Genomic DNA, 15,491 nt, shown 5'->3' with positions numbered 1-15,491 from the left:
TGGATGGGGCCATGTATCCCGAGATCTTGGCCAACAACCTCCTTCCCTCAGTAAGAGCATTGAAGATGGGTCGTGGCTGGGTCTTCCAGCATGACAACAACCCGAAACACACAGCCAGGGCAACTAAGGAGTGGCTCCGTAAGAAGCATCTCAAGGTCCTGGAGTGGCCTAGCCAGTCTCCAGACCTGAACCCAATAGAAAATCTTTGGAGGGAGCTGAATGTCCGTATTGCCCAGCGACAGTCCCAAAACCTGAAGGATCTGGAGAAGGTCTGTATGGAGGAGTGGGCCAAAATCCCTGCTGCAGTGTGTGCAAACCTGGTCAAGACCTACAGGAAACATATGATCTCTGTAATTGCAAACAAAGGTTTCTGTACCAAATATTAAGTTTTGCTTTTCTGATGTATCAAATACTTAGGTCATGCAATTGAATGCAAATTAATTACTTAAAAATCATACAATGTGATTTTCTGGATTTTTGTTTTAGATTCCGTCTCTCACAGTTGAAGTGTACCTATGATAAAAATTACAGACCTACATGCTTTGTAAGTAGGAAAACCTGCAAAATCGGCAGTGTATCAAATACTTGTTCTCCCCACTGTATATATATATACAGTTGAAGTCGGAGGTTTACATACACCTTAGCCAAATAAATTTAAACTCAGTTTTTCACAATTCCTGACATTTAATCCTAGTAAAAATTCCCTGTTTTAGGTCAGTTAGGATCACCACTTTATTTTAAGAATGTGAAATGTCAGAATAATAGTAGAGATAATTATTTATTTCAGCTTTGATTTATTTCATCACATTCCCAGTGGGTCAGAAGTTTATATACACTCAATTAGTATTTGGTAGCATTGCCTTTAAATTGTTAAACTTGGGTCAAACGTTTCGGGTAGCCTTCCACAAGCTTCCCACAATAAGTTGGGTGAACTTTGGCCCATTCCTCCTGACAGAGCTGGTGTAACTGAGTCAGGTTTGTAGGCCTCCTTGCTCGCACACGCTTTTTCAGTTCTGCCCACAAATGTTCTATAGGATTGAGGTCAGGGCTTTGTGATGGCCACTCCAATACCTTGACTTTGTTGTCCTTAAGCCATTTGCCACAACTTTGGAAGTATGCTTGGGGTCATTGTCCATTTGGAAGACCCATTTGCGACCAAGCTTTAACATCCTGACTGATGTCTTGATATGTTGCTTCAATATATCCACATCATTTTCCTTCCTCATGATGCCATCTATTTTGTGAAGTGCACCAGTCCCTCCTGCAGTAAAGCACCCCCACAGCATGATGCTGCCACATCCATGCTTTACGGTTGGGATGGTGTTCTTCGGCTTGCAAGCGTCCCCCTTTATATATATATATATTTACTCACGTGAGTGTGCGTATGCACTTGGCGGAGTCTCGGATGTCCCAGACCTTGATGTAAGCGGTGGAGACAGTGAAGACCAGGCTGGAACAGTATCTAACAGACACCACACTGCTGGGATGATCTCCCAGAGACATGATCTCCTGACCAGTCACCAGGTTCCACACCTTACACGTACGATCTGACAACACACACACACACACACACACACACAGGGGTTAGAGGTCAATGGTTAGGGGTTACGATGAGTGTGCAACATGGCAGAAACACCATCAACCATACCAGAAAGCTAGATGAAGCTAATACCAAATAATATGACTTACACTCATCTGAACCTTTCAGGTGTGAGAAGTTTCTAGGGGTCATGGTTTAGAGGTCAAAGGTTGATTTTGTTTCCGAACATTATAGAACTAGAGAGCTGCACCTTTAGAGCCAGTGAAGAGCAGGTCATCAGTGCAGTCGACACACATGACAGGTTTGGTGTGTCCCTCAGCCACATAGATACACTGTAGTCTGGCAGCATGGCTGCTCTTAGGGGATGACACAGGGTTGATCACCCCTCTATAATAGGGACAAAAGACAATGTGTTAAGTCTGTTAAGACAGTGGTTCCCAAACTGTGGGGCTCAAGGGGTCGCCAGGCGGGGCTTACTCTTGAAAGTTGTAATAGTAGAATGCACAAGGTCCATTTGGGTAGTGCATCATCAGTTCCTGTTGTCATGTTAGTCATTGCATAACTTAGAGAGCTATTTATAACTTTGGAAATGTCCAAATCAACCAGCCCATGTCAGCTAACATTTTTATATTTAACATATTTAACATTTAAAAAAATGTGTCACTCAAATATCACATGAATACACATTAGACATGGCAAAATGTGTAGAATTGCAAGAAAATGTGCTTTATAACTGCAAATTCTTCATTGCACCCCATAACATATTCTGTATAATTGCAGGAAATAAACTTTAAACTTGCAAAATTCTCTACACCAACAAGAGGGGTGTGAACAGTTTGTGTCATGAAGTTGTGGCGTGTGCGCGCACGCAGGTGGGGTTGCGGGATGTTCCCCAATGCTGGAAGGGGGGCCCCCCCGAGTGAAAAAGTTTGGACATTAGATGTATACAGTAGTATAATATATACTGTAGGTAGACATACAGTAGTGTTACATACCTTTGTCCTTGATATATAAGCGACTCTTCCAACCTGAAACACAAGAAGTAGGTACTACTATGACCATCGGGACGTCGTACGAACTTGACATTTGTGGCAAACATTGTGTAGTGGTGTGTTAACGGCTTCATGCAATGGCTCTTACGTTGGTTTGGTGTCTGTGATTTTGGTCTTCTCTGTGGCTGTGGGCGTGGGTATGTGTGACTTTGTCGCTCTTGCTGGGTGACCCTTGGGGTTCATAGGTGTGTGTTCCTTGATGTCTAAGGGGGGTTGTCCTCCCTTCTCTAGCATCCTCCTGCGTGTTAGAGGCGAGCGCTCCAGTGATCTCCTCTCAGATCCCGTAGAAGACCAGGCTCCAGAACTACACAACATAGAGACAGACAGACCAACTGAGTGACATGAACAGTCGAAGTGATATGCACTGGATAATCAGCTGAAGTCATATACATCACTGAAGGTTACAATGCATTCTGGGTCAAGTTAAACATTCTATCCTTCTCATGCTGATGCACTAGTTTTTTCAACAATAACACTGTTAAGATGTGAAGCCTGACCCATCAAATGCACATACAGAAGGTAAGGATTTACTCCACAAGTATATCACTGTATTTCCTGTACTATAGTTCTACAAACTAAACAAAGACATCTGACCAAAATAAGCACTTACAGTCCAGCAATCCTGATGGACAGTGCTGAGGGGGACACAGTGAGTTCCCCGTCCCTGAAATGTCCTGCTATTGTCCCCATGTCCCCTGTCCCTTCCTGGGCCTCTGCCAGGGGTAGCAGGGGGGCAGAGAAGTCCCCCGTAGGAGAGTCAAATTCACCACTACCAGCATACAGCAGCTCCATCTGGGTGGTTGTTCTTCTGCGTGCCTGTGGTAGTGGGATCGATCGAATCAATCAATCAATCAATCAATCAATCAATCAATCAATAATAATAATCCATTCATAAAGAGTGTTTTACAAATAGCATTTATCTCAAAGTGCTTATCAGTAACTTCTTAACTTTAGAGTTCATGAAAATGTAATTAAAATGGTGTTTAGAAAAATGCTTTGCGTGTGAAGTACTGTAGATGACTGTACCTTCCTAGGTTTGGCCTCTCCACACAGCTTCAGGAGGTCAGAGGCCAATGAACTGAAACAAAGATAGAGGGGCAATTTACATGTTACTCATAGTCTAATAATAAAGTATAAACAGAAATTGAAAGATGGAATCCGCAGTAGTAGAAACAGTGCCACTGTCCGACCGACGGCCATTGTTATTGTTATTGTTTAGTTGACAAACTAGAGGTGAGGAGCGCGGCCCAACGTGGTAAAAAAAAATTGCAGTACATATTCTGCTGTTCTATCGCACATACAATGATGTCCAAGGGAAAAAAACAGTGTTAGTTGTTTGCAGTAACTTCTTTGTTTTTGTAATATTGCAAACGGATGTGGCAGTTTCACCATTAAGATTCAATATCCTCATTGTCTTGTCTGAGTCAAATGGTATTTACCTTCCCTCTGTGGCTGGGCTGGGCGTAGAGGACTCATCACTACTGCTGTCATCTCCATTCTCTGCTTGAGGACAGAACCATACACATTGTTACACTGGGCCCTCAGATACACAACATGCCTCAGTTACTGCATGGTCTGACATGGGGTAGTTATGGCTTCACAGCATGTTTTCAAATATCCCATTTCAAGCACTAAACTTGTGTTACTTTACTATCTTCAACTGTTAGAGGTAGACCATTTTCAAAGTCAATTTACAGTCTGGATCTCACAAAGAAAACAAATGCATACAGTGTTTTCAAACAAATGCTGCAGCAGCAAAACAATAGTTTGAATTCAAAAGAGCTCTAAGGTACAGGGTTCAAAGTTCAGAGGTCAGGTTAAATCCATCAGGGGTCAGACAAGGTCAGAAGGTCAATAGTATAGTATACTATATATTAGTATGATGCATCTGACGTTTCCATTTTAAGGAGGGTAACTTAGTAAAGGTTGGAGTTGGAGTATTACTCTAGTTAAGGCCTGAACTTCAGGTTTGCGTGGGGGTCAGGGTTTAAGCTAGTGCTAATTCTTAGTATTCAGGTCGTCCTGAATGAGTCTGCTGAACAGCAGAAAGCTAGACATCCACAAAGAGGACGGGGAGGGTCAGACATGGAAGTCGGGGTCAGGGGGCAGGGGACAACACACCACCTCATGCACCTCATGGCAACGTTATGTTCTCAGGTTAGTCTTAAAGGGAAGTTCTAGAGGGAGGAGGGGCTTTAGGGGAGACCCATGCTCTCTGGGACCAGTCAGTCTGGTATCTGTTACTTACCCACCACTAGGTAACCTATCTCTGTTTGAATTCAGGGTGAACAAACAGGAAAACAAAACAAAGAAATCAATGTCAAACAAAAGTTAAAAGAATAGAGACACTTTATTTTACAGTCCTGTTTCAGTCGGTATTTTACTGGTAGGCTATTTAGTAAGAGAATACGTAATGGTACATGTTTTACTGAATCCGAAAGAAAAACAATATGGGAGATATGTTTTCTTACATTTTTTATTATTAGGTCAATCATTACCATTGTGAATGTCAGATAAAATAGTGGACTGTAAAATAAAGTGTAACCAAAAGATGAAGAACTGAAAAGCAGCGTGTTTATACCACTGAGACATCTATACCTTGCAGTGTGTTGCCCAGCAGAGCGTCCAGCTCAGGGTTGAGTTCAGCCTTCTCCTTCAGCATGTGGAACAGCAGCTGGTTCTGAGTGGCACTGTTGATCTCTGTCTGCTTCAACCTGCCCTCCATCACCTTCACCTGGGACTCCTTCTGGGCCGCCTGCAGACCCTGGGAGACGCACATATCAGTAAATTCATACATTACATACATAACAAACACACACATAAATCCCACACTGACATCAACAGAGTGGTGTGATATTTAGCCCACAGAACAGCAGATACGTATGTTTAACTCTAAAATAAACATAGTGTTTAAAAAAAGGTAAAGAGAACTCAAGAGGGACAGGTGTACTGTGGTTACCTTGTTGATGGCCATGTGCAGGAAGTGATCAAGCAGGAAGCGGGCTTCTGATAGGTTACAGGAGCTGATCACCGCGGTAACGTCCACTGTGTCTCCCTCCTCCTGCATCACAACAACATCACACAGTCAGTCATAATAACAATTATGAAGAAAATGTGTGTGCTGGCATCACCTGTTCTAATAACTAGAAAGGGTCAATTTCCTGAAGAAAATGTGTTTGTTTGCGTCAGCTAACCTTAGCTTCCTCCATCTGCATGATGTTAGCCTGACAGTCAGCGATGTTGTCATTGATGTAGTCGATGTTGGCCGCCAGGGCATCCATCTCCTCGTTCAAAGACTGGATGCTTCGGTCCGTGTCGGTCCCCTCTGTGGCGATCTTCTCCCTCTTACGAGACACCTTCTCCCTTCGCTTGGTCAGGACCTCACGTTGCTGTAAGAGGCAGGGTGGGAGGGAGAGAGAGGGAGAAAAAAATTGTTATAATAAAAGTGTTTCCGAATTGCGTTCCTTTCTAGCTATTGCTATACAATCTTAGAAGTAAAGGAGTCTGGAGGAACCTTTTGGGGTTCAAAAAATTGCCACACAGGGGGAACCTTTCCAGGTCACAAAGGTTCCTTGAGAAACCCCTCTGAAAAGGTTATTCGAGGAACCCCTGTGACACGATCCATATTTTTTTACAGATTGACGCTTGTACGCTGATACTGGGCTGCCTGTGTAAAGGTTCAAACAGGAACCTATTCGTGATGGAATGGATTCAATTTTGTACCTTTTTAATAATATAGTGTAGCAGCAGCAGCCTATCAGAAGATGGAGATGTGGCTTATTGGAGGAGTGTCTTATTGGAGGAGTGGCTTTCAGATATTTATTTTTGGTCACCTGTAAGAGTAAATGTAATTCCTGTTCATCATATAAAGTTTGTACACTACAAAGTTAAATGTTCCTTGAATGTTTATGCATATTACATATTCTAATATAACAACAAGATATCACAGTCTGACTTCATGTACCGATGTCCTTTGACCAACGTCTATTTTTGATGAGTAAACTAACTTCATCTCCTGATGTTCTGTGACAAACGTGGTAAATTAAGGCACATATAAACAACTCTAGGGTTAAGTTTAGGCATTAACCCCCGACTGGGTTAAGTTAAGGATTAAAGTTTGGGATAGGGTTAAAACAGAAACAACTCTAGGGTTAAGTTTAGCCATTAATTCCGACTGGTTAAGTTAAGGATTAAAGTTTGGGATAGGGTTAAAACTTTAGGCATTAATTCCGACTGGACTTGCTAAATCGTTGTAGACAGATGGCGGAGTAGTCTAAGCCTCTGGCTCCGTAGACCGCGTGTTCAATCCCAGTGCTTTTTTCCCCCGTTTTTTTTCTGGGGGCTACTTTTGATGCTGTCTCCTGACGTCCTGGGGACCTGCACAAACGTCGAATTTCGCCTTGGATCTGGAGCGATCCCTCTGAATATAATATTAACATTGCTGATTACAGTGCCTTCAGAAAGTATTCACACGCCTTTACTTTTTTCACATTTTGTTATGTTACGAAGTGGGATTCAAATTGATTTAATTGTCCTTTTTTTGTCAGCGATCTAGACAAAATACTAAAAGTGGAAGAACAAGTCTTTTTTTTTTTTTACTTCATGGAAAATAAGACACTAATATACAGTGTATCTTCATTAGATAAGTATTCAACCCCCTGAGTCAATACATATTAGAATCACTTTCGGCAGCAATTACATCTGTGATTCTTTCTGGGTAAGTCTCTAAAACCTTTGCACACCTGGATTGTACAATATTTGCCTATTATTCAAAAATAAATATTCAAGCTCTGTTAAGTTGGTTGTTGATCATTGTTAGACAGTCATTTTCAAGTCTTGCCATAGATTTACAAGCTGATTCAAGTCAAAACTGTAACTAGGCCACTCAGGAACATTCTATGTCGTTTTGGTAAGCAACTCCAGTGTATATTTGGCCTTTTTAGGTAATTGTCCTGCTAAAAGGTGAATTTGTCTCCCAGTGTCTGTTGGAAAGCAGACTGAACCAACTGTTCCGCTAAGATTTTGCCTGTGCTTAGATCTAGTCAATTTCTTTTATTAAAAAAAACTCCCTAGTCCTTGCCGATGACAAGCATACCCATAACATGATGCAGCCACCACCATGCTTGAAAATATGAAAAGTAGTACTCAGTAATGTGCTTTGTTGGTTTTGTCCCAAACATAACACTTTGTATTCAGGACAAAAAGTTAATTTCTTTGCCACATTTTTTGCAGTGTTACTTTAGTGCCTTTTTGCAAACAGGATGCATGTTTTGGAATACTTTTATTCTGTACAGGCTTCCTTCTTTTCACTCTGTCATTTATGTTAGTATTGTGGAGTAACTACAATGTTGTTGATCCATCCTAAGTTATCGCCGCTCAAAGCCTTTAAACTCTGTAACTGTTTTAAAATCACTATTGGCCTCATGGTGAAATCCCCAAGGAGTTTCCCTCCTCTCCGGCAACTGAGTTAGGAAGGGCGCCTGTATCTTTGTAGTGACTGGGTGTATTGATACACCATCCAAAGTGTAATCAATAACTTCACCATGCTCAAAGGGATATTCAGTGTCTGCTTTTTCTATTTTTATCCATCTACCAATAGGTGCCCTTCTTTGTGAGGTATTGGAAAACCTCCCTGGTCTTTGTGGTTGAGTCTGTGTTTGAAATTCACTGCTCGACTGAGGGACCTTACAGATAATTGTATGTGTGGGGTACAGAGATGGGGTAGTCATTTAAAAATCATGTTAAACACAATTATTTGACTTGTTAAGCAAATATTTACTTATTTAGGCTTGCCATAACAAAAGGGTTGAATACTTATTGACTCAAAGACATTTCAGCTTTTCATTTTTAATGAATTTGTAAACATTTCTAAAAACATAATTCCACTTTGACATTATGGGGTATTGCGTATAGATCAGTGATACAAAATCTCAATGTAATCCATTTAAAAAATGTGGAAAAAGTAAAGGGGTGTTAATACTTTGAATGCAATGACCTCTTTATATAGTAATAAAGTAGTAACTATTCCAACAATGGGATTTGCATATAGACGGGCTACAACGTCACGAAAACTATGCGCGCGCTTCAATGGGGCAGAAGGTGGTGTGTTGGATGGCAAGATAGCCAGCAACAATGACAAGAAGCTGCCATGTGGGAAATCGTAGGTGGCTCGTTTCAGCTAGTTTTATCTTGTTCTTGATGCCATGTCTTGTTTTGAGGTGTTTTGACTAATGTCATGTCTATGCTAATATGACTAAAATTCCCTAGCTAGCTAACCAACAACTGTAACTATGTATTTGAGAGACAACAAGTGCTAATTGTGCAAATGTATTTATGTTTTCAATAAACATTGGAGACAAAATATAGTTTACATGTTGTCAACAATCTAAGCCAACCCTGTCTGTTTTGCCACATAGTTGCGTACACGTCAACCACACAACCAACACGTCTAAAGGCTCTTGAGGAACTCATACACGTCTGTAAGCCTCATTGAGGCTACAAAATTATCAGTGTTCAATCTTAAAGTGTGATGACAATACAACAGAAAAGATTAACGGGAATGACGTTTCTTTCCACGGGTGGCCAAATATAACTATCCGAAAGCACCACCCCTCAGCCACGCCCCGCAGTCTTCTCATCTGACCCGCTGGGTCATTTCTTAATAACCCAGCATCAACAACCCAACCATTTTTTTTTTGGGGGGGGGGGGGGGGGGGGGGTGGGGGCTGGCCCAAAACACACAGCCAAGGCAACAAAGGAGTGGCTCAAGAAGAAGCACATTAAGGTCCTGGAGAGGCCTAGCCAGTCTCCAGACCTTAATCCCATAGAAAATCTGTGGAGGGAGCTGAAGGTTCGAGTTGCCAAACGTCAGCCTCAAAACCTTAATGACTTGGAGAAGATCTGCAAAGAGGAGTGGGACAAAATCCCTTCTGAGATGTGTGCAAACCTGGTGGCCAACTACAAGAAACGTCTGACCTCTGTGATTGCCAACAAGGGTTTTGCCACCAAGTACTAAGTCATGTTTTGCAGAGGGGTCAACTACTTATTTCCCTCATTAAAATGCAAATCAATTTATAACATTTTTCACATGCGTTTTTCTGGATTTCTTTGTTGTTATTCTGTCTCTCACTGTTCAAATAAACCTACCATTAAAATTATAGACTGATCATGTATTTGTCAGTGGGCAAATGTGGAAAATCAGCAGGGGATCAAATACTTTTTTCCCTCACTGTATATATATATATATATAAAAAAAAAATATATATATACACATACATACATACATACATACATAAATACATACATATAAACACATATACAGTGCCTTGCAAAAGTTTTCATCCCCCTTGCCGTTTTTCCTATTTTGTTGCATTACAACCTGTAATTTAAATGGACATACACAAAATAGTCCAAATTGGTGAAGTGAAATGAAAAAAATAACTTGTTTCAAAGAATTCAAAAAAATAATTAACGGAAAAGTGATGCGTGCATATGTTTTTTATTTTATTTATTTCACCTTTATTTAACCAGGTAAGCCAGTTGAGAACAAGTTCTCATTTACAACTGCGACCTGGCCAAGATAAAGCAAAGCAGTGCGATAAAAACAACAACACAGTTACATATGGGGTAAACAAAACATAAAGTCAAAAATACAACAGAAAATATATATACAGTGTGTGCGAATGTAGTAAATTATGGAGGTAAGGCAATAAATAGGCCATAGTGCAAAATATTTACAATTTCGTATTAACACCGGAATGATAGATGTGCAAAAGATGATGTGCAAATAGAGATACTGGGGTGCAAATTAGCAAAATAAATAACAATATGGGGATGAGGTAGTTGGATGGGCTAATTACAGATGGGCTGTGTACAGGTGCAGTGATCAGTAAGCTGCTCTGACAACTGACGCCTAAAGTTAGTAAGGGAATATGTATTCACCCCGTTTGCTATGAAGCCCCTAAATAAGATCTGGTGCAATCAATTACCTTCAGAAGTCACATAATTAGTTAAATAAAGTCCACCTGTGTGCAATCTAAGTGATCTCAGTATATATACACCTGTTCTGAAAGGCGCCAGAGTCTGCAACACCACTAAGCAAGGGGCACCACCAAGCAACCTGCACCATCAAGACCAAGGAGCTCTTCAAACAGGTCAGGGACAAAGTTGTGGAGAAGTACAGATCAGGGTTGGGTTATAAAAAAATATCAGAAACTTTGAACATCCCACGGAGCACCATTAAATCCATTATTAAAAAATTTAAAGAATATGGCACCACAACAAACCTGCCAAGAGAGGGCCGCCCACCAACACTTACGGACCAGGCAAGGAGGGCATTAATCAGAGAGGCAACAAAGAGACCAAAGATAACCCTAAAGGAGCTGCAAAGCTCCACAGCGGAGATTGGAGTATCTGTCCATAGGACCACTTTAAGCCTTACACTCCACAGAGCTGGGCTTTACGGAAGAGTGGCCAGAAAAAAGTAAGCAAACACGTTTGGTGTTCGCCAAAAGGAATGTGGGAGACTCCCCAAACATATGGAAGAAGGTACTCTGGTCAGATGAGACTAAAATTAAGCTTTTTGTCTGGCGCAAACCCAACACCTCTCATCACCCCGAGAACACCATCCCCACAGGGAAGCATGGTGGTGGCAGCATCATGCTGTGGGGATGTTTTTCATCGGCAGGGACTGGGAATTTGGTCAGAATTGAAGGAATGATGGATGGCGATAAATACAGGGAAATTCTTGCGCCTTCCAGAGATTTGAGGCTGGGACGGAGGTTCACCTTCCAGCAGGACAATGACCCTAAGCATACTGCTAAAGCAACACTCGAGTGGTTTAAGGGGAAACATTTAAATGTCTTGGAATGGCCTAGTCAAAGCCCAGATCTCAATCCAATTGAGAATGTACACCAGCAGAACCCATCCAACTTGAAGGAGCTGGAGCAGTTTTGTCTTGAAGAATGGGCAAAAATCCCAGTGGCTAGATGTGCCAAGCATATAGAGACATACCCCAAGAGACTTGCAGCTGTAATTGCTGCAAAAGGTGGCTCTACAAAGTATTGACTTTGGGGGGGTGAATAGTTATGCACGCTCAAGTTCAGTTTTTTTGTCTTATTTCTTGTTTGTTTCACCCAAAAATATATTTTGCATCTTCAAAGTGGTAGGCATCTTGTCTAAATGAAATGATACAAACCCCCCCAAAATCAATTTTAATTCCAGGTTGTAAGGCAACAAAATAGGAAAAATGTCGGGGGGGGGGGGGGGGAATGAACAACAACGCTTAGGCCTCTACTTCCAGCTTATACATACTATATACATTTTATGGATACAGTCAATTTTACAATAATTATATTTTGCTTGTTTTTACTCCTGAACATCCGCTACCCTCAACCTCTCCGATCATTTTCATGATGTCCATCCGGTTGGCTTCTACATGCCATATCTCTCCAACTGTGCTCCTTCACAAAAGCTCTCAACCTATAACCTATATACTTATTATGGACACAGCATGCCCTACATTAGTTATCTTGCTGTTATTAGTTGTTGTTAGTTGTTATTAGTCCCATCCTTCAGCTTCATTCAACACCATCCATATACAACCTGGCCCTTTTTAAAGAAAACAACCCAACTTAGTGACCCAATGCCTGCAACCCAGCAGTTAGGTCATCCAAACAACCAAGCATTTTTAAGAATGTTGGTTAGGTTGAAGATACTGTAGCTAGCTAGCAACCTAAGCCTACACCTAATAATTATCATCATAAACAAACGTCATTACCATCACAATAAACTTTTTGGAATTAAAACAGTAGCTACAGTCATACATTACATTGGTATTAAAATAGTACTCGTATAGGAATGGGTAATTGTTTAGAAGTTGCTAGCTATCCCATTAAGCCATCGGCGAAAACAACATTTTCATCTTCTTCTGAGTCTGGCAGCACCACAAATCCAATGGCAAAATAAATTCAAAGTGCTCTGCACGTGCCGACAAAAAGGTTCCCCCAGGAACCTTTGCTAAATTGAAACATTAAAGGTTCCTTCAAGAACCCCTCAACTAACCAATGGTGCAAATATGAACCCATTTATTGCAATGGTTCATTGAGGAACTCCAGGGTTCCTTGAGTCACCCTTAATTCTAAGAGTGTAGCCAAAACGGCAACAATGATAAGTCTCTTTATACTCCCCTGTCGGTTTTTGCCTTTTTCCACAGACAGAGAACTACGTTGGCCTCAGTCTGATAGGAATACAGTAGACTTGGTAGTAATACAGTAAAACTACAGTGGGTCTATTTTACCTTGAGGAGGCGGTTCATATCAGCCTCCATGTTCGAGATGGTCAGCCTCTGCATGATGATGTCAGTGATGCGTCTCTCCAGAGACTGCCATTTAGCCCGAGAGTTCCTGGTGGTGTAGACACTCCCCATCCTCACCGGGTACTTCCTGATAAGTGGAATTCAACAGAGATCAGTGTACAGTACGGACCAATATATTACTGAAAAACAAAGCATAGGTGAGGGACTTATTGTTGTTCTGTTTTAGCTAGAGTAGGAGTCCTTTCCTCTACCCAAATCAAATAAAAAAATTGAATCAAATTGTATTTGTTCCATGCTTTGTAAACAACAGGTGTAGACTAACAGTGAAATACTTACAGTTGAAGTCGGAAGTTTACATACACCTTAGCCAAATACATTTAAACTCTGTTTTTCACAATTCCTGACATTTAATCCTAGTAAAAATTCCCTGTCTTAGGTCAGTTAAGATCACCACTTTATTTTAAGAATGTGAAATGTCAGAATAATAGTAGCAAGAAGTTTACATGCACTCAATTAGTATTTGGTAGCATTGCCTTTAAATTGTTAAACTTGGGTCAAACGTTTCGGGTAGCCTTCCACAAGCTTCCCACAATAAGTTGGGTGAATTTTGGCCCATTCCTCCTGACAGAGCTGGTGTAACTGAGTCAGGTTTGTAGGCCTCCTTGCTCGCACACGCTTTTTCAGTTCTGCCCACAAATGTTCTATAGGATTGAGGTCAGGGCTTTGTGATGGCCACTCCAATACCTTGACTTTGTTGTCCTTAAGCCATTTTTCCACAACTTTGGAAGTATGCTTGGGGTCATTGTCCATTTGGAAGACCCATTTGCGACCAAGCTTTAACTTCCTGACTGATGTCTTGAGATGTTGCTTCAATATATCCACATAATTTTCCTTCCTCATGATGCCATCTATTTTGTGAAGTGCACCAGTTCCTCCTGCAGCAAAGCACCCCCACAGCATGATGCTGCCACCCCCGTGATTCACGTTTGGGATGGTGTTCTTCGGCTTGCAAGCAACCCCCTTTTTCCTCCAAACATAACGATGGTCATTATGGCCAATCAGTTCTATTTTTGTTTCATCAGACCAGAGGACATTTCTCCAAAAAGTACGATCTTTGTCCCCATGTGCAGTTGCAAACCGTAGTCTGGCTTTTTTATGGCGGTTCTGGAGCAGTGGCTTCTTCCTTGCTGAGCAGCCTTTCAGGTTATGTCGATATAGGACTCGTTTTACTGTGGATATAGATACTTTTGTACCTGTTTCCTCCAGCATCTTCACAAGGTCCTTTGCTGTTGTTCTGGGATTGATTTGCACTTTTCGCACCAAAGTACATTCATCTCTAGGAGACAGAACGCATCTCCTTCCTGAGAACGCATCTCCTCCTTCCACCGGGGGTGGCAGCATCCCAAGGATGAACAAGACTTGTGGAGGTCTACAAATATTTTTCTGAGGTCTTGGCTGATTTTCCCATGATGTCAAGCAAAGAGGCACTGAGTTTGAAGGTAGGCCTTGAAATACATCCACAGGTACACCTCCAATTGACTCAAATGATGTCAATTAGCCTATGAGAAGCTTCTAAAGCCATGACATCATTTTCTGGAATTTTCCAAGCTATTTAAAGGCACAGTCAACTTAGTGTATGTAAACTTCTGACCTACTGGAATTGTGATACAATGAATTATAAGTGAAATAATCTGTCTGTAAAAAATTGTTGGAAAAATTACTTGTATCATGCACAAAGTAGAGTAAAGTGTCCTAACCGACTTGCCAAAACTATAGTTTGTTAACAAGAAATATGTGGAGTGGTTGAAAAACAAGTTTTAATGACTCCAACCTAAGTGTATGTAAACTTCCCACTTCAACTGTATGGGGCCCTCCCAACAATGCAGAGAGAAAATATAGAAAAAATAATAACACAAGGAATAAATACACAATGAGTTATGATAACTTGGCTATATACACAGGCAGAGATGGGTAGTATTTCTGTTACATATATTTGAAATACGTATTTTAATTACTTTGAGTATTTTGTCATTTTAATTACACTGGGCTGAACTACACTCCAATGTATTTTGTATTTTCAAAATACTGTAATTTGTATTTTCAAAATACCAGATACTTTTCTAAATGTTTTACAGTGGTTCACATTTTGTGGCCCCCCTTTCACCCTGCATTGGTATCAGAAGTCTGATAGCACTATGGTGTGATAAAATAATCTGCTAAATGAACAGCAGGTAGCCTAGCGGTTAAGTGTGTTGGGCCAGTAAACAACTGATTGTTCGTTCAAATCCCAGAGAAGTCTGTCGACGTGCCCTTGCTCTGGATAAGAGATTCTGCTAAATTATGTATATTTAACAATTGCAAAGCATGCTGAGTATTATTCTAATGAGCTCCGCCCTGAAACAATACACTTTGCAGTTAAATTTGGTATGTTCATTTTCACACATACATTTACATTTTGGTCAATTAGCAGACATGCTTATCCAGAGTGACTTGCTCAACTAAGGTAGATAAACAACAACATATCACAGTCATAGCAAGTAAAACGTTTTTGTAACCGTTACTGAGAATGTTGTTGCTGTTCGGG

At 41.0% G+C, this 15,491-nt stretch overlaps 1 protein-coding gene across 1 annotated transcript in view; it reads right to left on the bottom strand.

The window, feature by feature from the left end:
- The window catches only part of LOC311130006 (kinesin-like protein KIF21A), a 39,957-nt gene that overhangs the window by 6,691 nt on the left and 17,775 nt on the right, over positions 1–15,491 (bottom strand). Inside the window, exons 19-29 of the mRNA XM_084162598.1 lie at positions 12,890–13,034; positions 5,787–5,981; positions 5,552–5,653; positions 5,191–5,356; positions 4,032–4,095; positions 3,619–3,670; positions 3,203–3,408; positions 2,681–2,896; positions 2,536–2,568; positions 1,791–1,927; positions 1,373–1,547 (exon numbers count right to left, since the gene is read on the bottom strand). Coding sequence (XP_084018724.1) covers positions 1,373–1,547; positions 1,791–1,927; positions 2,536–2,568; positions 2,681–2,896; positions 3,203–3,408; positions 3,619–3,670; positions 4,032–4,095; positions 5,191–5,356; positions 5,552–5,653; positions 5,787–5,981; positions 12,890–13,034 — 1,491 coding nt within the window. The remainder of the gene's footprint in view (positions 1–1,372; positions 1,548–1,790; positions 1,928–2,535; positions 2,569–2,680; positions 2,897–3,202; positions 3,409–3,618; positions 3,671–4,031; positions 4,096–5,190; positions 5,357–5,551; positions 5,654–5,786; positions 5,982–12,889; positions 13,035–15,491) is intronic.

This window comes from Coregonus lavaretus (genome assembly GCF_964263955.1).
Source record: "Coregonus lavaretus genome assembly, chromosome: 5".
NCBI classification, from domain to species: Eukaryota; Metazoa; Chordata; class Actinopteri; order Salmoniformes; family Salmonidae; genus Coregonus; species Coregonus lavaretus.
This window is presented reverse-complemented; position numbering and strand designations above follow the sequence as displayed.